Source organism: Buteo buteo, chromosome 3 (assembly GCF_964188355.1).
Source record: "Buteo buteo chromosome 3, bButBut1.hap1.1, whole genome shotgun sequence".
In the NCBI taxonomy this organism is placed as follows: Eukaryota; Metazoa; Chordata; class Aves; order Accipitriformes; family Accipitridae; genus Buteo; species Buteo buteo.
Window position 1 is genome coordinate 54,685,417 of NC_134173.1, and position 27,808 is coordinate 54,713,224.

General features: G+C 35.8%; 1 protein-coding gene across 16 annotated transcripts in view; it reads left to right on the plus strand.

The window, feature by feature from the left end:
- The window catches only part of VPS13B (vacuolar protein sorting 13 homolog B), a 488,999-nt gene that overhangs the window by 55,412 nt on the left and 405,779 nt on the right, over window positions 1–27,808 (plus strand). For 14 of the 16 annotated variants that reach the window (XR_012649869.1, XR_012649870.1, XR_012649871.1 and 11 more), the window contains 6 exons: window positions 4,085–4,259; window positions 16,070–16,338; window positions 18,998–19,093; window positions 19,440–19,562; window positions 21,068–21,205; window positions 22,579–22,666. Coding sequence is in view for 13 of the 16 variants with exons in the window: in XM_075023675.1 (XP_074879776.1) it covers window positions 4,085–4,259; window positions 16,070–16,338; window positions 18,998–19,093; window positions 19,440–19,562; window positions 21,068–21,205; window positions 22,579–22,666 (889 nt within the window). In the remaining 3 variants the exon portion in view is untranslated. Of the gene's footprint in view, window positions 1–4,084; window positions 4,260–16,069; window positions 16,339–18,997; window positions 19,094–19,439; window positions 19,563–21,067; window positions 21,206–22,578; window positions 22,667–23,378; window positions 24,239–27,808 lie in introns of those variants that run through there. The other 2 variants (XM_075023688.1, XM_075023677.1) reach the window with 2 other exon arrangements.

Below are 27,808 nucleotides of genomic sequence, written 5' to 3' on the forward strand. Positions count from 1 at the left end.
ATCTGACACTAAGTGGCATGTTTACATTTTGCAGTGCAGAAGCAAAAAGCTGAGCTGGTGGAGAGACTAAACTATGTTTCACACTTTTTTTTTTTTTTTTTTTTACTGCTCTGAGTAGTAATACATGTAAGGTTTGTCTTCCCCTCCCTCTCTCAGTGAATACCAGTGGTGCCCATTTAATTACTTGAGAACTGTTTTAAATCCAGACACAGACTTTATACCAGGTTTTTCCCAAGTTTTAATAAAAAAAAAAATCCTCAGCTGTATGCATTGCAAAACGGTCAATTTTGAGATAAATTTTGATGGGCATTTCTCTACAATGTGATTTAGAAGTGTCACTCTCTCAGTTTTGTTTAACTCCTGACATGATTCAGGAAGTTCTAAGCTGTTCTGAACTTAAGGTTGGGAGTTAATTAGTAATCATGTCCAATTTGTGAAATGCCACTATTTCTTGTATGTGCTGTACAGCTGTATGCCTTTGATTACTTTGGGCAAATTTGGAGATTTGTGGATATGGTAATGGCCATGTGAGTATTTATCCAGATAAGGATTGTCACAGAATGCTGGATACTTGCACATGAAAATCTGGTAGTACGTATGTTTGCAGAAATTTCATTTTTTCATGTGCAGATCTTAATTTAATAATTAAATATACGAAGACTGATTCTGCATACTAGAAAGAAATTTTCTTTTTTTTTGTTCAGAGTAAATGGTAACAATTTTGGAAGTTTGCTTATTTTGAGTTTTATAAACAAGAAGTTATATAATTAATGATATTAGGATGTTTAACCATGTGCCTTATAACTTTGGAATCTATATGAGCTCCAGTGATAATAAGGAATCATCATATGAATGTCTAGAATTTACTAGTTCTGTGGTGACAGTATGATTACTGCATATAGACAGTAAATCTTAATGTTGAAGAGCCTGTTTTTTTAAATTAGCTGAATAGTTCTGTAAATTTTGGAGAAGTAATCTGTACCTAGCTGAAGTCCTATATGACAATAGCAGAGCAAAAGTTTATGGCCAAATTACAAGTCTCTGACAGCACACTTTAATGGAAATGCTGACACAGTCTTCCATGTAGTTTAAAATGATACTACTGTTGTAAAAATGATGATGGTTATTACTATATTATTACTTACAATTTTTAGTGGATACTGGACTAAAATAAAAAACATACTGGAATGCACTGAGGTGGTAGTAATTTAATTAAACTTGTATTAGACTTTTCTGGTTATCTTTGGTGGTGGTCATTTATTGCTCCTGCCCTTTTTTAAGGCACATTTCAGTTTGTTCAAAGGTGTCTTAACTTTTTTTTTTCCCTATGTACTCTGATTTTTTTTATTATGTGGTACGTAGTCTTTCTCTCTTTTTTTGATGTTTCTTTTTCTTCTTTTTTCTTCAAGCTTTAAACATAAAATACTGTTTATGAAGTTATTCAGAAATGTGCTCAATTAAATCAAAGCATTTAGTTATATGATGCTAGATTAATATTTAAGTGAATTAAAAATTGTTTATTATGATCCAAAGAATAATGGTACAAAGGTAATGATTTTTCTAATCTTAATCTTTTCTAGTATTCACTACCATACCATTATATAACAATTAGATCTACAAATCTGTTGACCCTTACAAATTTTACATTTGATAACTTTCTGTCTTGTATGCATGGAGATTGTGTGCTGTGGATCATCAGGATATAGTTTTTTAAAAATAATCTCCTTAAAATATTTAACTATTGAATGGGAATAGCTGTGTTTTCTTACAATTGAAGTAAAAGGAGCTGTTATCAGTAAATGTAACTACTGCATTAACGGAGTTAATTCAAGGACACTTAAAGCTTTTTAAAAGTCTCCACTGCAAATGAAATTATGGTAGCTTCAGTGTGTCTGAAGGGTAGATTACTGAATGCCAGCAGCTTGTGTTCTGATGGTTTGTTTCCCTACTAAAGACAAAAGCCAGCAGCAGTCAATCTTTCTCTCCAAATCTGTGAAGATCTTTTTAATGAAAACTTCTATACTCTGTGTTGTTCACTTGGTAAAGTACATCTGTTTTTCAGTCTTGAGTGAAATTTTCCAAGACTTCCATGTTTGTAATAGCATATGCTCTTTTTGATTTCTTTGTAGGGACTAGAGTATTTTTATAACCCATATAATTTTGACTACTATGTCTATTGCAAAGTTTTGGCCCAGCTAGTCTTAATGAATTTAATTTAAGTTGAGACTTCTCAAAGGAGGACAGTTCTTAAGTACTTGGATATGTACTTGTATGCTTTTAAATTGGGAACACTAAGCTCCTATTTTGAGTTTTAGACTGAAAATAGTATATGTGGGGGGAGGTGGCAAAACACATGTAAAATTATTAGAAAGCTTTTTGTTGCTTTTCTTGTTGAAATCATCATGGGATGAGACAACTGTGAGACAGGTGAGCTGATTTGCACTGGGGATGTCAGTCCTGCCTCCCCCTGTTTGCAGCAGCACTGACATTTGTCTGACCCGTCAGTCATCTAAGTCAACTCACAATGTTGACAGAAAGCTAATTGGACAATAAGAAATAAATAGTTTTCCTCCAGTTTTAGTAAGATGAGTCAACTTACTGAGGGGCAGATGAATTCCACTGGCCATGTAAGAGCAGGATCATGATGGGAGGGTAGTGCCATGCAAGAAGTCCAGTAATGTAACATAATTTCAATTAAGCCACTATATAATTATGTTCATTGCCTATAGTGCTACCTAGTGTTCCTGTCCTCCACTATGACCTATACCCCTTATGTGATGTTTTAAAAGGCTTCTGGCAAAATAATATTTTTTTCTTCCAAATCTTAAGACAGTTGTTTGCTCCTTATCCTTCCTGTTGTTCACCTGCACAGAAAAGATTTATTATTGACAACTTTAATCAACCGGCCTTGAAAAATTGATATCGAAGGATTAATTTTTAATTTCCAAGATATATCTTAGGATTTTACATTGTTTTCTTTCAGAGAATTTTAAATAATAGCAGAATTCTGATACCTAAAATGTTTCCCCTAGTCTATATAAATGGCTGATACTATGTGGTCACTTGTTCTGTATGACTAAAGTTTTGGTGTTATTAATTTGCTCATATAAATTCATTAGTGAAGTCTTATTAGTATATTAGCAAATTTCTGTACAAATACTTATTTTACTACTGTATTTCTACCTGCCCATGGATGTGCAGTACTGTTTACAAAGTCAGTTTTCATGTTTCTTGAATTGGATTGCATTAAGGGCAATGCTGATGTGTAGTTACTTTCCATATCCATTATTTTCAGCAACAACATTTAGAAGTTTGACCTGGAGCTAGAAATATGTCTAATGTTAGAGACAGTAATTTTATTACAATAATTTTATTTTATGCAGCTCTTATTTTAATGAAAGGTAGCTTTCTTACCAAGTTTGGTTTTGTCTCTATAGCTTGATCACATAGTAATAAAAATATTCTGAAGTATTGAATAAAATAGCTAAAATATTTAAATAAGGATAAATTTTCATCCTAGTAATTTACAGTCCTTGCGAAGCTTGCTTTCATTTAGAGAAAACTGCTTTATTTCCTGTTTGAACTTGGAATATCCAGAGAAGCTGTTTTTCTGCACTTCACTTGGAATGAATCCTTCCCCCCCCCGCCTCATTACTTGTCCACTTGCAAAAATATTGGGAGTGGGAAAGAATCAAAATGAAGGACCTTGTATATTAAACCCAGTATATCTAGGTTTTCTTTAGCATGCAGAGATTTTTATGAAACTCTAATGAAAATAAAAGTTTAATGAGATGCACTTCTGTTTTAGAAATTTCTTAAGCGACAATTGTAAAAAAAATAAAAAATATTATATACATGCAAAATACATGACATTTAACTTTTCAACCTGAAGATCTCTTGTGTAGCAACCCAGAGTGTATGTTTGTGACAGTTGTTTGCAGCCCTTTGCCTTGTGTTGTATTGCAGCTTTTGTTTTGAGAAATTAGAATGCACATACAAAATTAATATGGAGTTGTATGGTTTAAAAGTTGGCTTTAATGACGACTGACCTTTGTTTTTTGCTTTTTGTTCTTTTTCATGTTAGATTCACACATTAGTTGAAAGTTTGAAACTTTCAATCTCTGATCAGCAGCTTCCTATGTTTATACGTATAATGCAACTTGGGATTGCTCTTTATTATGGAGAAATAGGCAACTTCAAAGATGGGGAAAGTGAAGATTTGATTTGCCACACTAAAGATGTATTGGGAAATATCACAGGTAAAAACAATATTTACTTTTTAAAAAGAAATGATAAAAACATGAATTTCTTCTCTTTTTACAAATACAAATGGCCAAGGCTAGTCATTGCAAAGTATCTCTGCAGTTTGTTAGAGGCAGTTCATTGTGCTGGGTAAGTATGCAGTGCTCTAACATCTTTTTCATGTTATGTTCTGAAAAGTATTCTGATGGTCCTGACTAAACTGAGGTTAAACTTTATGTAAAAAGACCGTTTTAAGAGTTGTGACACAGTAGGGTGCTTTGGATTTATCTGTCACTATATCGTGCAACAAGGCACCTGTCCTTAGTCAACTTTGACTTTTCTCTTTTATTTAGTTCAAATGTGGCTGCTGCCAGTTTCAAAAAGTGATGTGTTTTTCCCTCTTTCTTTGAAACTTGTTACTGAGACTACCTATATTGGCATTTGTTCTAAACAGCAAAGTATTACTTTGCAGTATGTTTTCAGTAATTCTGTCCTTTTACATTGTGTAGTCTCCTCTGCTTTTATTTTTGTGTAACATGTATTCCCTCTTCTACACCATCATTCATGGTAACTGTGACATGATCTTTTGAGGAGCATTGCACGGAGGGGTGAGTTCTCTTTGCCTTTGTGTGATGGCTTCCCATCTGCTACTTCCCAAATATTGCTAGGGTTACAACAGTGATGCGTTTTGAGCTGTGAACTTTTTCACTCCAGTCCCGATTTTTTGTGGTTTTGCTAGGAGCTACCAACTTTGCTATTGTATTTTTTTTTTCTAGTTGTATCATGTCATGTATTTGAGTGTTGAGGTTTCATGTTAGGTGAATTGTTAGGAATTTGCAGCAATATAAGAAAGGCATATGAGTGCTTAGTTTATATTAAAAATGAAGGGAAATAAAATTTCTTTTAATCAGGAATGTCACGATCTTGAACATCCAAACTTGAATCTGAAGTTTTTGTAATGTATCAGGCACTAAAAAATAGACAAGAGGGAGGACAGACTGTCATTCCAAATCCTAAATTTCTTGCGCTTTTGTAGTGCAGAAGTTAATTTACTTGTCAAAACAGGGAACTTATTTAGAGATTTGTGTATTAATCTCCTCAAGATGTAAGTTTTGCATGTCTCTCCAAGGTTGAATTTGGATCTGGGGGAGTAGGAAGAGATATTTACCATGCAGCCAAGAGTATGATAACTTCTAGAATATTCTTGGAATTATATGTGAAGGTGATGTGGCGCTTTTAAGCTATGCTTATGTTTATGGTATTATAACAGTTTGAAACTTTGCGTAAATTATTAAATTAATTTTTGTTCTGTTTAAGAAATCTACAATTTTAATTTACATAAATTTATACATTTTTTGATCCTGTATTGCTGCCTTCTCTGGTTTCAGAGAAATAAATACATTATTAGAAAAATGACAGCAGTGGAAACTTTTTTGCCAAAATATAGCCTTCAGTGTTGGTTGGCACAGATAACCGTTTCACTGTCATGCCAGATGTAGATTTCTCTGTTGTGCTTCTGCTATGTGGAGCAAATAAATAAGATGTCTGTAAATAGTTGTCTTGTATTTTCTCTAAAGCTCAAATAGTTTTCTGCACTAGAAACTATTTGCCTTAGAAGAAATGTGGAGTTTGTTACACAAGACATACGATTAGAAGTACTTGATTAATATTCTAAAAATATTAACTTAACTTTCTCCTGAAACTTAAAAAGCCTAGTTTTTAGAAAAATCATTAGTGTGCATTTGAAGAACTCCTTGCATCTAACCAATGTTTTGATTGTACTATTTGCAGGAGAAAGGGTGAAGAACTTTTCTATGAAGAGTTGCATTACCCTTGCTTTCAGACAGAGGGTTATCTTTGTACCATGAATATCTTTTTTTGTTCCCATCAAAGTTCACCCAAATTTGGCCAAGTTTTCATGCCATAGAGAATTTTGATGTATTTAGAGTTGCTTGAACTTTGTGGCTGGATTCCTGGAGCTACTATGGCAAGTAGGACCATTTGAATATAGGAAAGACATTGAAAGAATAGAGAAATCATACCAGTCAATATGAGAACAGCTGGGACTGGTAGGCAGTGTGTTACAAATGAAAAGATCTAAAGATTGGAGACAAAGATTAGCTTGGTAATGAGAAGACTGGGATGAACAGCTGTAACTGTAGAAGAGGATGGAAGTCAGGAGGGGTATGCAGGTTTTGTTTGTTTGGCTTCTTTTGGTTAGGGTCTGAGATGGGTAGCGGAACAGAAATATAGTTTAAGAGAAGACTAAGGTTAAAACAAAAGGCATCTGCCTACAAGTACTCAGTCTTTTTTGCATCTGGAATGGAATTTGAGATCCTTATGTCCAAATATGAGTAAATCTTTGGCAACACATCTCTTGTCATCCTTAGTTCTAATGTATGTCCTTAGGAAGGAATAGCAATTGCTATCTGTAAATCTCATTCACAGTCTTTTTTTGAACAACTGTGAATGTGACTTCCTAGTTTTTCATAAAGTAGCCATCTAAAAAAGAGATAATATCATGTAACTTCACACTGATGTACACAAGAGTTGTCAGAAGGGTCAGAAGGGTTAGAAATTAGACTAAGGTTGCAATGACAAGAACTACCAAGGGGGAAATCTGTAATTTCCTATGCAGCTTTTGTTCAACTATGCTGTGCTGAAACATTGTCATTGCACTTAATTATATGGTCATATCTGTTTGACAGAACTATCTCCTTCAGAACACAAAACAGATGGCAATTGTTGGGTGGCCAAGCCAGAGCCATAGAAGCAGTTCTAGAAGTCCATTTCTATCTTCACTGCAAAATACTTTGTCACATACAGGCTTAAAACTGTTACCAGCTGTTTCCCTTCATACCATTTATGCTTGTTTCCTGCATAGAGTTTAGTATGTATGTAGGCATATATACACACATATGTGCACATGCACGTACACACACATAAATAAAACTTTTAAATAGCTAATGATTTTTTTCCTCTTGTTCAGTGCACTTAAGCAGGAGTGCCAAATTGACATTAACCAGGTTACCCATACCATCAGTTTGTGAGTTTACTTTTTTTTTCTTCTGACTTCATATTATATCTGTGTCTGAGAAGGAAACAAAACCCACTTTCTTAGCACTTCATGGTGCATTTGTCATCCAAATTTCCAATCACAGATGTGAACTTTTCTGAGGAAACCTCAAATGTGCTACCATTTTCAGAAAAAATATGTAATGAAGTACAATAATAAATGGCATGTATTATCTGCTGAGCTATATTAGCCACATTTTTTTCCAAGAGTAACGCTTCATGAAATCCAAGACTAATTTCACTGGAATTGTGCCTAAATTCTTTATGGTTTAATAATGTACAGACCTCCTTTATAGATTATATTTTTATAACTCTTTGAAAGGGTTCTGAAGATTCATTAAACAGTTTAACCCAGTGTTTATTAGTAAGCAGTACCCACCCTTTCAGTTTGAAGAATTTACTGTGTTCAGTTATCACTAATTCTTAGTCTTTTGGATGGAGCTTATTTTTGTTATGTTGTTGTTGACATAATAAAATCAGTCACCTATCCATGTCTAAGAGTATTCCAGCAGCAGTTTGTTTGTTCTTGTATAACCAAACGTAAGACCAAGACCTTGAGATTTGGCAGCAGGGTAGCCTGTGTCATGAACATATTTTGCTGCCCGAGTAAAGTCTGCTCAAATTATGTTAAGCTGAAAGCGTTCAAAATATACAGCTAAAACTACAGGTCAGAAATACAGGTAGAAACTCGCTTTAGTTTGGTATGTAAATTCACTTAGTACTGCATGTGTGCTGGACCGTGCTGCTGCTCAGGGCTGGACAGGGCTTTTGCTTCTGAGGGATTGAGGGCTGCCTGAATTGTGGGCTTGTATGTCTGACTGTACTGGTAGTGCAGAGGAGGAAATGGATGTATTTCAGGGCTGAGAGATACAAAAGGGAGGAGGGTGTGGATATGAGCCCATGGCAGAGCCAGCAGTTGTAGTTGTAGCAGGCTGGGACTTGAGAATAAGCTTTTGGTTTGTGGTGGAAAAAATTGGCCAATGTAACAGGAAATGGAAACAATATAGACCTGAAAGGAGACAAGAAGCCAGGATACAAGGGAGAGCTGGAATTTAGTTGGATGGAGTTGCTGAGGTTGATGATCTAAGGCTGAAATACTAGAGCTGGTTAAGTAAAGAATGATCTGAGAGGTCTGAAGGACAGAAAAAGCTCAAGCAGAGGAAGTCTAGCACTCCCTTGGCAAAAACATAAAAGCAGTGGACTAGAAATGAAAAGTTGCACTGCTGAGGGAGGGGCGCAGGGCAGGCAGGCAGACAGCTGAGATGGGTCTGCACGATGATGTTAGAAGATGCTGAGCAAGAAGCTTGGGACAGATGTGAGAAGCTGGAATCATGAGCAGTATGAGCTACTGAACTTCTGAAAGTGGTTTTAACAGTTCATGGTGTTGCCTCCTCTGAATAATTGCCTTGTGATTCTGTATTATGAAAGTTTTGTTTTTTTTTTTTCATTCATGAAATGAAATCCATGGCAGCTGTAATTCCAGCATATGAAGCATGTTTCCCAGGTGTAAAATGGCAATAATAACAGTACCTTTCCATCCCAAAGGAATATTGTGACATTTTCTAATATTTGTAAAGCACACTGACCCTGTCGTGATCTTTACTCTCAAAAAACCTAAATGAAAATAAAGAAGGCCTTTGTGAACATGAGGAGTTAACACTTTTACAACACTAAACAGAATAAAATGTTGCATAGATCCTATAAAACTCAAATTTTTAATGGGCTGAAGTGGTCCTTATAGAAAACTTGGTGATAAGAACAGTAGTGTGGGGAATTTTTTGGGGATACCAATAGAACAAAAAGCAGATCAAGAGAATGAGTTTAATATATTGCCTACTTTGGGCTGAATACGAGGTTTGAGTTTACTGAGAAAACCAGGTGCAAATACTTTGTGACAGCAAGAAATTCTAGGTGAGCATTAGCTGTTGAAGGAATTGACTCTGCAATATTCTATTAGGATAAAAATGGGAGAACTGAAATGGATTTATTTATCCATGCTTGATTGAGGAGAAGCAGCTGTGCACTGTGTTAAAGAGTTTGGGTACAGGAGAGTTATTCCTAAACAGTGGAGAAAATGATCCCCAGTTGAACTGAAATGATGTCAGGACAAAAGGCTGTGTGTGCCAAATTACACTTTCCTGTGTATTTTTCTCGTCCCTGCACTTTTTATCTCTCTTCTTTTGAGGGTTAAAGAGATGGAGTTATATATATGACCTTTGTACCGGGGTACATAATATTATTTCAGCTCTTCATATGTTTTGTGGGGTAAATGACCTGTAGAGTAAACCTCACAGTCTTCCCCCCCCCCCCCCCGTCATCTAGTTCCATTATTGTAACTTCTTACTTGCCTATATACTTTGGTATCCTCCCAAGGAACAGTAGGTATACTTGCAATTAGTATTTCAGCAGACTGTAAAGATGCAGCATAGACAGACACCTGCAGAATGAGGCTTGTGGGGTCAGTGCATTGTGCAGCTGTCTAACAGCCGTCATGACAGTAACTTTGTTGTAGGCATCTATAATAGTGCATTGTAACTGGTTGCTGGGATCCCATATGCCTGAGGATGGGTATCAAGCTTGTTGTGTGGAGATGGCCAGATTTCATTACTTTGGAATACATGTTTAGGCGTATAGAACTGCTTACATCTGTTAACATCAGTTAAATGAGCAGCCGTCAAAATGAGTAGCAAATTAAAAAAATTAGTAAAGATTAAATCTTCACAAATTATAAAGTTCCTAAATTGGGGAGATTAAATTTGTTTATATTAAATATTTTTATTGTTTTAGGAACTATAACCTTTTTGTGGAGAACTAGGTTTTTATGAATGCCTTTTAAACATCTATTTTATGTTGTCTGGCCATTTTCTTTTTTTCTTGAAAACCATTAATACTCCTTCTTAAGTAGGGACCCCAAAAAATCTGATTAAATCTTTGAAAGGTGTGAGTCACAGGTTGACCTTTTGTTTTTACTTATTACATAAAAGCTTAAATATCAGGCCAGTCCTGCTGCTGCTGATTTTAAAAGTGGCTTAATGGAGACGGCAGAATGCAAGCAATTTTTTTAATGCTTCCAGTGAGCAAAGTGTATTTCCAATTGATCTGCTTGAACTTGTATGCAAGATACGAAACAAAAACACTTTGGATTGGCTTTGTTAGACATCTAACACCTTCCGGTCCCTATTGGGCATCTGCATTTACATATCACTTTGAGATTAATTGTCCTGTGATTTGTACCTCAACCCAGAGGCACTTGCCCTTTTGTTGTGATATTTCACATTATTTAGTCTCCTTTTCCATTAAAATAGAAAATAGATCTCCTACCTCTTGTCCTAGTGTTCTAGTGTTTTAAAATCACTGCCACTTGTTTTGTAGCTCACCCTTAACTAACTTATACATCTGCTCCTAATTTTATTGAGGTTGGGATAGTCTAAATAATTGAAATTTTAAAATAATTGATTAGCAACCCCAAGTAATATCATGGGGAGCAGTTTAATTATTGGTGTTATTTCAGCACTTTACAATTGTTGTGGCATCGTTCTTTATTTGGAATTTTCTTAAATTTGGAAGGCGATTCATTCTTTCCCTCCTTTTCCATCACTTCTTCACTAGGGTAGTGTCAGTTTACAGTAAGACAGGACAAATAGACTAGGAGTAGAAGCTTGGGGAAGTTAATTTAATAGATGGAGGTAGGTACCATGAAAAAGTGGATTCTCTAGAATTGAACCTGAAGCTTTTGTGTGTTACAGTCACATTCCATATCCAGTGGACTCTGCAACTCAGCAGGAAAAGGGACTTATGATTTCTTCCCTTGATTTACATTTGTCTGCAAGGTGGGAGCGTATTCTGGTCTAGTAGGATCTAGAGGTTTGAGTTTAAGGAAGATGAGATTCTTGATGCAGAAATAAGAAAAAAAACTTTAAGTCTTACTATTTTGCAGTACCGATTCCTGGCTACCTGAATCACTGTAGTGGGTTGTCTTGTACAAAATAAGTGTGATACCTCTTAGATGTGTAAAAGTACTGTTACTTGAGTGTGCGACTTTGTTGTAATATTGTATTCATGCTACAGTTATGATGCCATCAGATTTTCAGTGTTGGTGGTACGTTTGCTTTTAAAAGGAGATGTGGAATACCTTTCAAACTAGAGTTTGGAACATAGGATTTTGGTTTCTGCTGGTGTTGGTATCATTTCCAGTTTATGTGCAGTCTCCTTCATCGATATTGCTGTGCTAGCGTAATGCATGTATAATAGATCATGAGCCACTATTTTTTAACACATACTGTGAAGTAAAACTAAACATAACAAATTTAAGCTACTAGCATGGTATGAGGCAGTCAATTTATTGTCTTTCTGTGGTATAGATCCAAAATGAACATCACCTTTTGAATAAAATTCAGTTTGGCAACACAGCCACTGAATAGTATAATCATATTGGGGGGAACTTTTACAAACATTGAACTTACTTTTTTTTTCTGTATGTTAGTCATTTCTGTGCATTACTTGTATAATAAATATGTGCAAAGGAAAGCCATACAGAAAATATTTATTACTCTGAAAGCATGTGTGTTAGTACATTTGAGATACTCCAAGGACAGTTTATGCTGCAAGGACAAATTTAAGAGCTATTGCATTCTCAAGGTTGGCACTAAAACTCAAGAGTTATCAGCCAGATAACTCTTGTTCCTTACAAATTTCTCTCTTTTTTTTTTTAAACATGATTTAGTCCATAAGTTTTGTATTTTTAATTAATCATAATGTCTTCCTAGCTGTGAGTTTGCAGTAGCTTCTTTAGCTTATAGCAGGTAAAATACGGGTGAGGAAATAAATTTTAATATCTACATTATTTAGTGATACAAGAATGAATTTCTACAGCTGTCTTCTTGAAGTACTTAGCAAGTTTCATTTATGCAGTTTCATGGTTGATTCAACCAGCTGATAACTTATGCTATTGCTAGCAGGGATGGTGATGCATTCCCTCCCTCTTCCCATAGTGCCAGCACTTGTATTTATGTAGCCACAGGCTAAGCTGGCACAGTGTTACCTGGCTGAAAACTAATACAGGCAGAAAAATAAATAGAGTGTAATTTTCTACTGGGTTAATTCCAGACTTATGGTCAGAGATACCAGTTTCCAGAGTCTTAGAGATAAGTATCTCAATTCCCTTAAAAGAAAGGATAGTGCATTTCTGAAGGTCAAACTTGATTTAAACATGAAAACAGTGAGATGCAGTCACACTGCAATCTTGTAATTTATGTAAAATGTATTTCTTAACTTGAATCGCTGCCCTATGCTATGAAGCCTGATTGTTCCAGTGTGATCTCGCTACAGGTGGCTTAGCAAGAGTGGATTTAAAAACCTGATGAGTAGGAGCATTTTTGTCCTTTAACAAACTCATGTATGTAAAACATTGGGATTTTATCATTATATTTCACTATCCTATTTTTTTGCAGTTGATGCAGTGGTTAGCATAGTGAGTTAAAACCAAAGAGGCTTTGTGTTTCCAAAGTACATACTCCCCTTCATGCATTACTTGTTTTAAAGGAATTGACATTGTATTTATGCTTTGAAGGGTTTAGAGGATGTTGTGGGTTGCTTACTAGGCTTGTGTGCATTTGTTCCAAAGTTTGACTGTTGATTACATAATGGTTGTAGTAGTTTTAATTTAGTGACAGAAGATACGTCTATCTTCCTGTTTTTCCATCTTCTGTCTCACAGTATATAGATATCACCCTTTTTAGTCTAGCTGCTCTTCTGTCTTACAGAATCATAGGTCATAGAATGTTTTGGGTTGAAAGGGACCTTAAAGATCCTCTAGTTCCAACCCCCCTGCCATGGGCGGGGACACCTTCCACTAGACCAGGTTGCTCAAAGCCCCATCCAGCCTGGCCTTGAACACTTCCAGGGAAGGGGCACCCACAACTTCTCTGGGCAACCTGTTCTAGTGCCTCACCACCCTTACAGTAAAGAACTTCTTCCTTACACCTAATTTCAGTCTACCCTCTTTCAATTTAAAGCCATTACCCCTTGTCCTATGGCACTACTGTCCTGGTTTCAGCTGGGATAGAGTTGTCTTCCTAGTAGCTGGTATGGTGCTATGTTTTGAGTTCAGTATGCCAAGAATGTTGATAACACGCTGATGTCTTCAGTTGTTGCTAAGTAATGTTTAGTCTAAAGTCAAGGATTTTTTCAGCTTCTCATGCCCAGCTAGTGAGAAAGCTGGAGAGGCACAAGAAGTTGGCACAGGACAGAGCCAGGGCAGCTGACCCAAACTGGCCAACAAGGTATTCCATACCATGTGATGTCACATCTAGTATAGAAACTGGGGGAGTGGGGTTGAGGGGATCGCTGCTTGGGGAGTAGCTTGGTGTCGATCAGTGGATGGTGAGCAATTGCACTGTGCATCATTTGTACATTCCAATCCTTTTATCATTACTGTTGTCATTTTATTAGTGTTATCATTATCATTATTAGTTTCTTCTTTTCTGTTCTATTAAACCATTCTTATCTCAACCCACCAATTTTACTACTTTTCCCAATTTTCTCCCCCATCCCACTGGGTGGGGGAGAGTGAGTGAGCGGCTGTGTGGTGCTTGCATGTGTTGCTGGCTGGGGTTAAACCACGACAACTACATGCCCCTGTAAAAAGTCTCTCTCAGACTTTCCTGTAGACCCCCTTTAGGTACTGGAAGGCTGCTATAAGGCTTCCCTGGAGCTTTCTCTTCTCCAGGCTGAACAACCCCAACTCTCTCAGGCTGTCTTTGAAGGAGAGGTTCACCAGCCCCCTGATCATCTTCCTGGCCCTCCTCTGGACCCGCTCGAGCGGATCCTCTGGACTCCAGCTCGAGCTGGAGACCTCCAGGTGGGGTCTCACGAAAGTGGAGTGGAGGGGGAGAATCACCTCCCTCGACCTGCTGGTCATGCTTCTTTTGATGCAGCCCAGGATACGGTTGGCTTTCTGGGCTGCAAGCACACATTGCTGGCTCATGTTCAGTTTTTCATTCACTAATATGCCTAAGTCCTTCTCTGCAGGGCTGACCTCAATCCACTCATCGCCCAGCCTGTACTTGGCTTGGGATTGCCCCGACTCATGTGCAGGACCTTGCACTTGGCCTTGTTGAACTTCATGAGGTTTGCACAGGCCCACCTCTCAAGCCTGTCAAGGTCCCTCTGGATGGCATCCCTTCCCTCCAGCATGTTTGACCGCACCACACAGCTTGGTGTCGTTGGCAAACTTGTGGAGGGTGCACTCAATCCTAGTGTCCATGTCGCTGACAAAGATGTTAAAAAAAGATGTTATTTTAATGGCTTCCAAAATACTAACAAATATTATAAACCGAACTATTACTTGGCATCTTTTACTGATTTTGTGTGTGCACATACTGCAGCAAGAAGTATGCTGAATGATGGCTGAATTTTATGGCTGTGTAGACCAAATGTTATGCATGACCCAGGTCCTACACCTCCACACTTTTTTCTCTTTTGGCAGACCTTCCACCATTTCTTCTGTGCTTGCCAACAACAGTCTAGGCTAAACTACTCAAGTCATGCTCCATATCAATTCTTTTTCCTTCTACCTCTGATAGTTCTGCCTCTTGGCAATTTCCAAGACTTTATATGCACCTCTTCTGTATTTCTTGTGTTTCAAGATTTACATTTGGATTGAAATCTGATCTCTGACGCTGTTTTGTAAAGGGAGCAGGCAGGAAGCTCGCATTGCCCTTGTGGGAGGAGATGTCTTCACCTTTAAGCATGTGCAGAGAATTCTCATGATTGTTTTTTCTTATGCTTTCTCCCATTGTGCAAGTGTATAAATAATTAAACTAAAAGATTAAAGACTAATTAGACAAAAGACTAAAAGGTCTAAAACTTGGACGAATGGGATCTCTGAGTTTAAAAATAAGTAAATAGGAATGGGATATGCCTATTTCTGTTCTCAGTTAAATAATACATTCAATATTGTTCCCGTATGGGAACAGTGCTGCATACTGTACTACCTATGGTAATTCTGAAGTAGTTAATACCCCTCGGGAGTCCCATAAGAGTGGTGGTGAAGCCAGATAGGTGAAGTTAATTGTGCTGTTTGTACATGCACAGTGTTACCCATTTGGATCGTGAATCTTAGACTCATATCTTTTGGGAAATCCTTATTTTGTTCTGTATGGTCTCTAATATTTTTTTCATGGAAGACCAGTTTTGTTTTTTTGACTCAGAAGTGGCGTACCAGCTTTTTTGAGCATAGATAAACCTGTATCTTTGAATGCTTGAAAAGCTGACTTTTAACAAAGGGGGTTTTCAACCTTAATTTTTGGATCTGTGCTGTGTTTACATTTTCCTTATTACGGCTTTGGGAACTGAAGTCCTTTTTTATTTTGTTGTAAAATTTAAAACTACAAGTTTTTAATATATCATTATTTAGTAGGGTTTAATTTGCAACTTCAGAAAGGCTTTAATGGAAGGAATCTTGAATATAGATGACAAATTCTGGTCTTACTGCAAATGTACAATAATAAAACTATTGTGAAGAACCTTAATTTTTTTTTTTTGGAGGAAAATGTTAATGAATCAAATGTTTTGAAACTTATATTCAGAAGTCTAAGACTTCTACTTATTTTCTATCATTATAAACAAAATATCAGTGAATGATATGTGGAATACTGTCCTAGATAAATTTCACATACTATAATTTTGAGTATAATAAATGAATTTTCAAGCATGGGTGATTTGAAATTTGACTTGGTGTTTGTTTTAAAAGGTGCAGAAGATGAAACAAGCTCAGTAATGCAATATCCTACACAGTATATTAATCAAGATCCTTATTTGCATCATGACGATGACCAGCAACAGGGATGGGTTTCTTGGGCTTGGTCTTTTGTTCCTGCTATTGTGAGTTATGATGATGAAGAGAATGATTCTAGTGGAATTGATGATGGAACAATGCTACATCCGCAGAAATCTCAATCCCTCAAGGATCCTATTATTTCAATTGGGTTTTACTGTACAAAGGCAACAGTGACTTTTAAGGTAAGCATTTCTCTGTGTCATATAGGATTTATTTGGCTTGTTGAGAAAGTGTGTAAAGACTATCTGCATGCTTGTATACCGTTTGACTCAACACAAGGAATATTACATTAATGAATAGCAAAAAATGTGAATGTTGAAAGTTCCTCTTGCATCATAATGTACTGTTAATTGCAATGTGAGGTGTTTTTGCCATTTGAGCTAGAAGCTGAGTGCAAACATTTTAATCTTAAAGGGGAAACGACTTAATTTACTTAGATTAATAATTTTTGATCGGAGAAAAAGCTTAAAAGGCTTTCTATGAATGTTTACTGCAGTATTCTATCTAATGTTTATATAAATATATTTCTTTATAAAAAAGCTTTAGCTTCATATAGCTTGTGAATTGAAGGAATACTTTTTTCTTTTTTTAAACTATAATATGTGCAAATATGAATTTAAACTGATAACATTGAAATTATTTTCCATGGGTTGGATTTGAATGGTGTGTAGAGAAAGATTTGAGTATTTTCTGTAAACAAATCTCAGAATCGTTGCTGGGCTTCCTCTATTCCTTTTTTAAGCTTGCAGAAGGGAATATGGGGAGTCTGAATAAGATATTGAGATGTACTGACAGAAATTAAAAATTAAGGTTCTAAATTAGCAAAATACTTTTAACATGTGTCAAACTATGTGGAAGGAATTCTGTGTGCATAACTATAATAGAAAGTGGCTCTTGCTTTTACAATTAAACATATATTAAATCAAGGCCAGAACTTTTCAGAACAGGAAATAATACTATTTCTATGAACAGCAGAATAACTTCAGGTTGACTTTAATGACTTTGAGCCTTTCAGATGAACTGCAGGACTTCCATAACCCTCTTATAATGTTTACGTGCCTGATTATACACTCAATACCATCAGAAGCTCCCTATCCCTTTTCTACCCATTTGGCTTGTCATCTGGGCACAAGAGAGTGTTTTGAGGAGCTTCATGGCAACTCTGTCTTAGCTATTTTTGTTTGGTGTTGTAGCAGAGCATTTAGCTGCTCAGCAACTGTCAGAAAGGATGAGACAAGTGACTTTGGGAGTATGCAAGCATTCTGTGGGGAGCTTCATGTTTTAAGCCTTTAGTCTCCTGGCAAATTTGGCTGCAAAATTTGAGGACATCAACAAACATTCAGTTATGTTCTTTTGTGTCAATCTGCTTCAGCCTTCATTTTAAAACAAACAAACAAACAAAATCCCCCCCCCCCCCCAAAAAAAAAAAAAACACACCCAACAAACCCCACAACAAAACCATCATGGAAAACCTTTTCTTCCTCCTTTATATCCCTGGGACACCACTTAAAAAAACCCAACCTAAACAAACCACCAAAACTCAAATTTCTCATTTATCATGGCTCTGCATCTTTCTTTTGTGCTTTGTCATACAGTAGTAATTTTGTGTGCTCTTTCCTCACATGAGAAAACTCATTAAAAATAATATGAACTTCTTTTTTTAAACATGATTTGCTGGATTGGGTTTTCCTAAAGTTTCATTGACAAGTTTATGCATTTTATATTAGGAAGTGATAAAAACTACTTAAAATATAACATCTTACATTCTATAAATTTTAAATGTGAAGTGATATATGATACTAATATGGTGACAGTTAGGAGGAAAACAGAATTCATTGTTCTGCTTGCATACAAAGAATGTATGGAATTAATTTGTGGTTCATATTTTGGTTAAAAAATAAGGTCAAGTTTCTGCATTAGCATTCTGAACAGTTGATATCATTCCAGTTAAAATCATGCTAAATTAAATGTAGCGTTTTCTAATAATGGTGAAAATGATTCTTGTAATGTCTGAGTTCTTTTAATCAATTAATTGCTTTTCCTCTATCGTAATTGCACACAGCTGAAGGGTGATCGGTAATTTTTTTCATCCAATTTTCTTGGACATTTGGATTAAAAAATTTTAATTTAAAACAACATCCATGTGTATCTGCTCTTGAAAATAATGAGAGCTTGTGGATATTTTTATATAAAAATTAGAATTTGAACTATTTAAGCTGCTCACCATAAACTTAAGTATTTTTTTAATGTGAAACATAACACCTTCATTATTTTGTGCCTCTTTTCTCCTTTTTCTTAGCTGCAGGTTATATGCTTTTTAACCTGAGTGTGTGTTCTAGCACTTTAAATTTGTATATCAAAATCATGCAAGAAATATAAATGCATGTTTGTCTCAATTGCCATGACAAGAAACAAAAATGAGTATGTTTGTAATCAAAGTGTTTCCTTAATATTATCATGCTGTTTAATTATTTGCTGGGGAGAATAAATAATGTATTTATGGATTTTTACAGCAATTTATAAGCTAATTTGATACTGTGTTAATAATGCAGCTGTGTACCTGTTTCATCCTTTCACATATTTTCTCTTTAGATAAGCAAACTAAAAATACTGTAGTGTATTTAAAACTTTTTGTTATGCCATACTTCAACCAGAAGTTGAGTATGAGAAGTTCTAATATGGATAATGCATTACAGCTGTTTAACTGCACCTGTTTCCTGCTTGTTAATAAATTTTGGCCCATAGTTTAATTTGTCTTAATCAGTTCTGTATATTAATGACGTTACTGCTTTTTAATACTAATATTGACTTAGATAAGGTGTTTATCCTATTGTTTCATAGCTCACTGAAATGCAAGCTGAAAGTAGTTATTACAGCCCTCAGAAAGTAAAATCCAAAGAAGTTATATGCTGGGAACAAGAAGGAACCACAGTTGAGGTAATTTTCCATTGACAGGATTTTTTTGATTCATTATAAATACTGTAGTATATAGTTACCAATAAAATATTTTGAAACTATTTCATTACTGATTTTTTCATGTTCTGCTATATTGCATGTGTTTATTGTAATAATCACGTAGATAGAAATTCTCTAAACTTCTAGTGCTATAGTGATCAGACACTAAATTAATCCCTTCCTTCTAAGTGCCCTGTTTGATTAACTTGCTATTTATTAAAGTCTTACTATATAAACCTACACATATTTTGGTTCACTTTTCTCCATCTTTTCTATTTCTCATGGAGTAGAATTCTTCAAAATAACTTTTTCTTTTTTTCCTCACTAGGTCCTTATGAAAGGTGAACTTTTCTTTGATTGCCAGATAGGTTTTGTTGGTTGTCAAGCTATGTGCCTTAAAGGAATTATGGGAATTAAAGACTTTGAAGAGAACATGAATAGGAGTGATGAAGTGAGTATATTGAAATATCAGTTGACTTGCTGAATAAGCAATTCTGGTATGCTTTATTAAAATATTTGATAGCAAGAATTGGGAAGGCTGCTGTTATCAGTTGTGACTTAAGTTTTTTGGATGTGTCACTGGAATATAGAGCTCAGTGTCTATTCCTTACAGTTGGAAAGACAAATGTCTAAGAGTGAGAAGCTAAAAAACGCTACCCCCCCATCATTATGTATCTGTGCATACTTTGACCTTGCATAACAAATTAAAACACAGTTGAAAACCTTTGAAAGTACTTAAATCAATAGAAGATTGAAAGTGAAGAAATGGGAACACTGTACGTTAAAGATAATAGAAGTATGGCTCAAATATTGAATGAGTGTATTGCTTCATTTTTCATTAAGGTTGAGAGCAGTATCAAGTGAAGGAGTAAAACAGTATTAATTTCTGTGTTTTAAATAGAAGCAAAGCTTCAATTGCTTAAGACAATCAGGTATTGATATGAACCACTCTTAAAGTATTTAATGAAGTGGTGCATGAATTTCTAAATTCAATAATGAGGATTTTTGGTTGAGCTATAGATAGAATAGTGCCTTAAAGTACTGGAGAACAACAACTATTATCTGTGTTTAACTAAAAACAAATAATGCAGCCAACAACAGACCTGTTAACTTGATGTTAGTGCTCTGTGAAGTCTTTAATACTGGGATGGGTGGGTGAGCGAATGAGTTTCCTGTAGGTTAGTTGATAAGGGACATCTGGGTTTTTGACCTTTTTCATTTTTCTGCCACCCTCTAGGGCACGAATTTTAAGGAAATCTCTGTTTTTGTGACAATGGTGGTGATGTTGATACCGCCTCACCTGTTCTCTTTCTGTACTGCTATACTTGGGACTGTGCCTTTTATAAACATTCCAGCTTTGTTGTACGTGATTGAGAATAGATGGTTGGAAAAAAAATCAATCTCATATAAATAACCTTTTTGGAAGAATAATTCCTCATGGAAAAGTTGTGTTGATTTCAGAAGGATAGAGGGTTTGGGATATGGAGAAGACATGTGAAAATCTAGATGAATGAAGAAGAGTGATAAGGTAGCAAGCAGGTCATACATTGAAATAACTGTTTATCACAAAGAGGATAGATAAAGCATCTGAAAGGCATTGGTCAGTCAGAGAAACGGCGTATGTAGTGACAAGATCGTGTATAGTTCAGAGGATGGGGAAGAATTTGGAGTAACAATGATCTGAGGTTATTTTCTGTTAAACTGAAACTAGGATGTTCTATGTCATGGGTTGTATAATATTCACTAGCTCAGGCCATTCTAATTAATTTGAAAATGGGGAGGGACTGGACAGGAACTTCAGAATTATTTGAATGAAGTTATTTTAATTGTCTTCATAATGAAATGTGCTCTTGAGGGATGCTACCATGTCATTAGTGTGTTATGACAATTGAAACTGCTCTGTTAATGTGACTGTGTTTTTTTTTTCTCTGTCTTATTTTCTATTACCTCATGAAGGAGGCCTACTTCTTTAATTGTGGAGAAAATTTGAGTGCAAAAGGGATGACATACCTTACCAATTCACTATTTGACTACAGAAGTCCAGAAAATAATAGTATTCGTGCAGAATTTATATTGGATGCAGCACATCATAAGGTCAGAGAATTACATTTTTCTTGGAAAAAAAATTTCTAATGCTCTCTAGTGGATTTCTAATGACTGTTTAGATCTGTGTACTATTAGAGGACTGATTTTCATTACTTTGTCATGTTTAACTGAATCTTACTTTGCAGATGACCAAAAAAAGGTAAACCTGTTTGTGTTTAAAAAAAAAAAAAATAACAAAAACATGTCCAACAGAAACCTCAAACTCCCCTCCTGCCCTAAAAGCTGAATCAATGCCGTAGTTTCTAAAAGCACTAACTACAGAACACCTGCAGAGAAAAACAGAGATAAGAGAGAATGCTAGCAAAAGGTCAAGCTTTACCAGCTCATACTACTTTAAACCAAAACAGTAAGTAGTTCATGGACTTCAAACTAGGAAGTGCTCTCTTGGAAACCAGGTCTTGGGCAATGTTGATTTTACTGTCCTTGTGCTGTATTTGTCTACTTAGAGGAAGTCTTGCTAATTCTGCCTTTGATAGAGACAAATTTTCAGTCACCAGTAGTCTCTGTTGTAAATTGTGCAGTAAAACTTTATTCCCCGATTGTCTGCAATTATTAAAGACTGGATGTGATCACCAAAGTGGTCCCTTCCAGGTGTGTTCATAGGTGGAGATCTATGCTCTGTGTTATTGTACAGGTAAGCCATTTACAAATTTGAATATATCTAATTTATTTTAAATTTTACTGTTTTCACCTTTTTAGTACTACTGATGAAGAAGAGTAACCCTGAAGAATGCCATTAAAAAAAAAGAAATTAAGTAGTGAAATCACAAGTACTTATACATATTATAACATTTTCCATAGTCCGTTTTAGTTTTAAGCTTTACTTTGTCCTTTGCCTGTCTTCGATATTTTTTTGATTTGCCTATTTTTTTGGCAAAAGGGGAAGCAAACTTGCTGTGTAATAATAGATTATATTATGTATAGATCCCAATGATGGCATAAAGTCTTAAGTTTCTTACTGTTTAAAGATAAAACCATAATATTCCTTAAATAAAAAAATCCAGAATGAATGAGCTTCAGTTTTCAGTGTATTTAATTAGGTAGATCTGTTGGATGCAAGAGGTCAAGTGAAGAATACTTACACCATTAAAGGTACTAATTAACTAGATGTTATTGATGAATTAGTCAGCATGTCCACTGGAATTATGGATGTGCCTTTGTGTGGCCTCAAATAGAAGTTACATTACCTATCAGAAAGGTGAATTCTTTGGGATAACCTCTGTCCTTTGTTTTGATAAGCCTTTCTGTGTGTTGATGCACAAATCCAAACATGAATATATCTCTCTCATACCAACTTATCAGTTGGTAATCTCAAGATTCTTTCCTTATACAACGTTTTCTTTGCTTTGCTTTGTTGGTAGGAGACGTACACAGAGATAGCTGGAATGCAGAGGTTTGGGGCTTTCTACATGGATTACTTGTACACAATGGAAAGCACCAATGGCAAAGGTACCTTTTTTCTTTGTTTACCCTGTTAAATAATAGAAACAAAGACTTTTCATGCCCATCTGGTCATTGACCAACTGTCCTCTAACTTACCTTAGATTTACCACGAGGTTCATTGTTAAAATAGTTTCATCTTCACTGATGTGTTTGAGGTTAGCTGTTTTGGTTAGCTGTTGATTTTTGGTGTTCTTCCTGTTTTTGTTTTCCTGCATGAGTAATCACAATGATATCTTTTATAGTCAGTTGCTAAACTGAAAATAATTCTCTTGTAGCAGTGGTGAAGTTCATAAAGTATGATGTCTTCTCCCCCCCCCGCCCCCCCCCCCAAGTTGTTGTCATTATTGACTTTGGGGGGGGGGAATATTTCGAGAAACCCTGGTTGAAGAATAAAGTTGATCGTATACTTGGTGCAGAAGATGAAAAGGACTGGCATTTTCTCCTATGAAGAAAAATGCAAGGATGAGAGATAGTGTGGAGAGTTAATCTTTAAATATACGTATCTGAAAAATTTTGTGAGCAAGTATTAGCCTAAACCATGCACACATAGATATTGGCTAATTCTAAGTAATTTTTGAGATTCCTATCAATTCTTTTCTAAATCTGAGACAATACAGTGGATTCAATGCAGTAAGTATATCTACTTTTGTGACTGTTATAAAAGCCAGGACAAAGGAGTTAATTTATCAGCAAGTAATATGCATGTATTTTTATACAGGTATTCCTATCATGAATTGTAATGTGATTCACGCCCCCCCCCGGATGATTGTCATCTATAGCTGCTACTCTGCAGTTTTATTGCCTAAATAATGCTTTCTTCCCCACCTGTGTGTTTATTATCATGAACACTATTTCTGTGGGCATCTTTTAGGAACTTCTTGCTATTTTGTGACCAAATGTTTATCTGTCCTTGCTACCTAGTCCAACCCATCTGGGTTTTTTTTGTGTGTTTTTGTCTCTATGTGAGAGAAGTCTCAATTCCTAATGTTTTTGTTTTCTGGACTTGTTGGATGTGAAGTATAAAAGGAGTAGGAAACAAAAACTTCCAGTTTGGTTAGAGGATGGATCATGCAAAGCTTGTTAAAAGAAATAAATGATGCTATTGCCTTCGCTACTAGAGGGATACACTAGGTAATTTAACAGTTCTTTCCTGGCCCTGAGGCTTTCTTCTCTTTACCGTGTGATGTGAAGCTGAGAAAATGTACATTAAGTCAAGCTTCTGCTGCAATCTACTTCTGGTTTTAATAAAGAAATAACTGTTTAATTGCACACGGAACTTTTATGTACAGAAGTTGAAGATGAAGGGTGAGCCTTATCTCCTTTTTAAATTTTGCTAGAGAAATTTGAATATGCACAGGCTATTTGATTATGAGGGAAAATTGATTTTGTGGAGTATTTTGTCTTGTTTCTCTGAAGGCACAACTAATGTAATGACATATCTTTTTCTGACTGTAACTAACTCTTTTCAGAAATTGCTGAACTTGGAAACACTTGTTTTTTTCTCCTTAAGGCCAGGCTACTGGTATTTTCTGACTACCTTTTCCCCTCCTCAGCTTCTCTTCTGTTTCTTTCAGTTTGCTTTCTCAGGGCCTTGGCTTTTATTTTCTGCATCAGTCACTAGGAACCCCCCCCCCCCCAAAATGTATCTTTATCTTGGCTTCCTATCAAACCTTGCTGTGTGCTTTTACTTCAGTATTACTCCTCTAATTTCAGCTACCAGACTACATAAAAGAATGGAGTAGTTAAATCACTTTAAATTAATGCTTTAAATGGTGGTTATAGCTCTAGAATCAAGACCTTAAACCCTTAAATTTTCAAATAGTTTTTTTCCTCAGAAAAGCAAATGTGACATTTTCTGCTAGTTATTTTCTAGCTAATTTTTTCCGCATTGTGAGTCAACTGTAATTATTAAATAGAACATGAACAAATAGGTGTAACTTATTTCTTTAAAATGAAGGTATAAATACCTCAAGATTTTGAAAACAATATAAATCTTGCTACATTTTTAACGTGTGGTGTTTATATGGAAGTATTTGTGTAAAAGTTTACATTTTACTATTTCTGGTTTTGACACTGACTCTTTTTAGCTACAATCAGTGCACACCACCTTCTCCTAAAAAAAACCTAACCCAACTTAAGTTATAGGAGGCAGTTACTGTGATTGTAAGATTTTTATCTGTCAAGGCAATTTTGGTTTGACACATTCTTTGCACCTTTAACCTTTTCTGAAGCATACGATTACTGATTAAACCACAAGTGCCTCCTGGATAACATTAACCTCAGGAGTTTCATCTGTCACTTATAGAAGTGCATTAATCACTTCTAGTATTTTGAATGAAAACAAGATAGATAGTCATGCACAGTAGTTTTATTTTGAAATTCTGCCTGTCCTGTCCTTCCAACTTTATTTTTCTATTTTTTGCTTTCAATACAAAACAGTCATTTCCCTGAAGCATTGTGCAGTCTATCAGTTCTCTGATCACTGATTTGCATGACCTACAGACCTAATGGGGTGTACTTTTGAAGTTATGTTTTGTTTATAATGTGTACCTATCTATTTTGGTGGCAAGTTTATTATGCAGCACTCTCATTTTAAGATGATTTTTTTTGTCAGTTAGAATTAGACATATGGTTTGTGGAAAGCTGAATACTCAGTGATCAGAAATTATTTTCCTTTATGCATCTGCAAAGTTTCAAAAGTAACCTGTGATCACCTCCTTCTGTAGAACCAATAGGTTTTATATTACATTCTCTTTGCACTGAATTAAATGGAGCTATTCCAGAAAGTGGTTTGTATAAATTCTGTCACTTCAGTGTTATTCGTAAACATACAATATATACAAGTGAGTTTTTTTTTTCTTTTTGAAAAGGTAGGCTGTTATTACTTCTAAAGGCTTTTGGCCTTAATATTTTTTTATGTGAGGTTATGGGGTTTTTTTACACTTCTTGATAGTGTTCATCTGAACTGGATACCGTGTAGAACTGGAAGGACAAAAATGTCTGTTAATTGCATGTTAAATAAAGCATACCCTCACAACAGGTTGTATGCTGTCTTTCTTAAAAAAAGTCTTTTTCAGGATTTATTAAAAAGGTTGTAACTTGAGTTTCATCTGAAGATTTGAATAGGTTTTATAAGACAGTATCTTTCCATCCTTTTTTCTTTCTTTTTCTTCTCAAAAATGGTAAACAAAACACCAAAGGAAGCAGAGGCTATAAATGCTCTCACCATCAACTTCTGCTTGGCTTTTAGGGACAAAGTTAATTCTTCTGCAGAGTGTATAGGCCTGTAAAGGCCTGCAGAGCATTAGGCCAGCTCTGTGTCAAATTTGGCATAGTCCTGGTTTACTTGAGGGCCTTTCTCCTCACCAGTGCTTAGAAGGAAGAACATTTTACAGAGCATGATTTAAACATAAGGGAAAAAACCCTTATCCTTCCTTCCTTTTCCGCAAGCTCACTTCCCTCATTAAAAAGACTGTTTTGAATGAGTACAGTAAAGGAGGAAGGGAAAAGGGAGTGTTCCCCTGGAGGGTAAAAAATGACTAGGTTCCTCTTGGGCAACCAGAAATAAAACATGCTTTCTTCCAGTTGGTTTAAAAGTAAGATTTGCCTTGAAGTTGTGAAGCACACCATGCCATGCTGCTTAACCACAAAGCCTCAGCTACTCAGAAGTTGAAAGATCCTACATCTCTTGGACAAAGTGGGTATGTCAACTGTCTGCAGCAGCTGCAGCTCCCACTGCCCAGTCTGATGAGCTGAGCTGAGCTTGTCTTGCCACTTATGTTAGTACAGACAGATAGTGTCAGTGAGGGAGGTGATATAATAAGAATTTGGAATTGTCAGATTTTCCTGTGGTTTTGGGTCATAGTTCTCTACAGGTGTGTTTAGTTTGTTACTGTAACAGAAAGGCAGGAGGTTATTAGATTTATGCAGGGAAATAGGTTGATTTGCTTCCAGGCAGATGGGTGAAGAGGGGAAGGGATGGGATGTATCTTGCTTTGAGTAGGTGTACAAGGTCCACATTGGATAAGAGCTTGGCAATCACTTGAAAAATATTACTGTTGAGAAGGATCATCATGGAACACGTCAGTCCACTGCTTACGCAGCCTTTGGTTTCTGCGGCACGACTTGATCATGAGTACAAGGAGAACATATCAAATGGACAGCTCTGCAATTGCAGACGTGTTAAATTATGGAAATCAAGGTGAAATTGGTGGCAATGGCTGTGCACTTCCTGGCTTTCCTATTTGTCACAGCTTTGACCAGGTGGATTATGAAGTAATGTGCTATCTAAGGAGTATGCGCTATCCACATTCACTCAATGAATTAAACTGTCATCCTACAATTTTATCTCAGAACTCCTTCATTTTTATAGGTTAAACAGTCTCAGAATCCATTTAATCTTGATGTTTATTTTGTCAGACTGTTCATTTATGTAATGCTTAGCAAGACATTTAATTTTTACTGCTTGTGTCAAAGCAATGAAGACACTGTCAAAGTGATGATTTATTAGAAAAAAAAATCTGAGTGAAATTCTGCAAACTAAATATGTTAGAGGGGTGAGAGTATTTTTTTACAAGTCATATGTATCAGGAAAACTTAAACTTCTGAAATTTGCATAATTTAACTGAAGAATTTCCATGAAGTAAGTTTAGAGAAATATAGTCATGCTGTGTGATAGCTGATGAGTAGCCTGTATGCAGTGAATGTGTGATTTCAGTCTACATCATTACCCTACATCTATATCAGAAAAATGGTAACTCAACTTTAATTGGTACACTGGCTGTGATTCTGAGCACAAAGGTTATAGATCTTTTGGATGCCTACACTAAACCACCCTTTTATCTTCTAAAAATGGTCTGAGGCACGATTAAAGAAATTTTCATTTTCACTGCCCATGCTTTACTTCATCAGTGAGTGGAAGGAAAGGTTTATCTTCAGTTGCAGTCTGGTTTATGGCAATACAAGTGAGTATGATTCTCACTGCTGTTATAGCTCACGTACCAGCAGCCAGCATTTCAAGGGTCCATATCTGTAGTTTTGTTGCAGGACACCTTTTTCTTGATTGTTTGGGATGGATATCTTTGTGATAAACTGTAGAAATTTTTGAACAGCAGGGCTGTCACTGGCACCTGGGGTTAAGTGGCCACA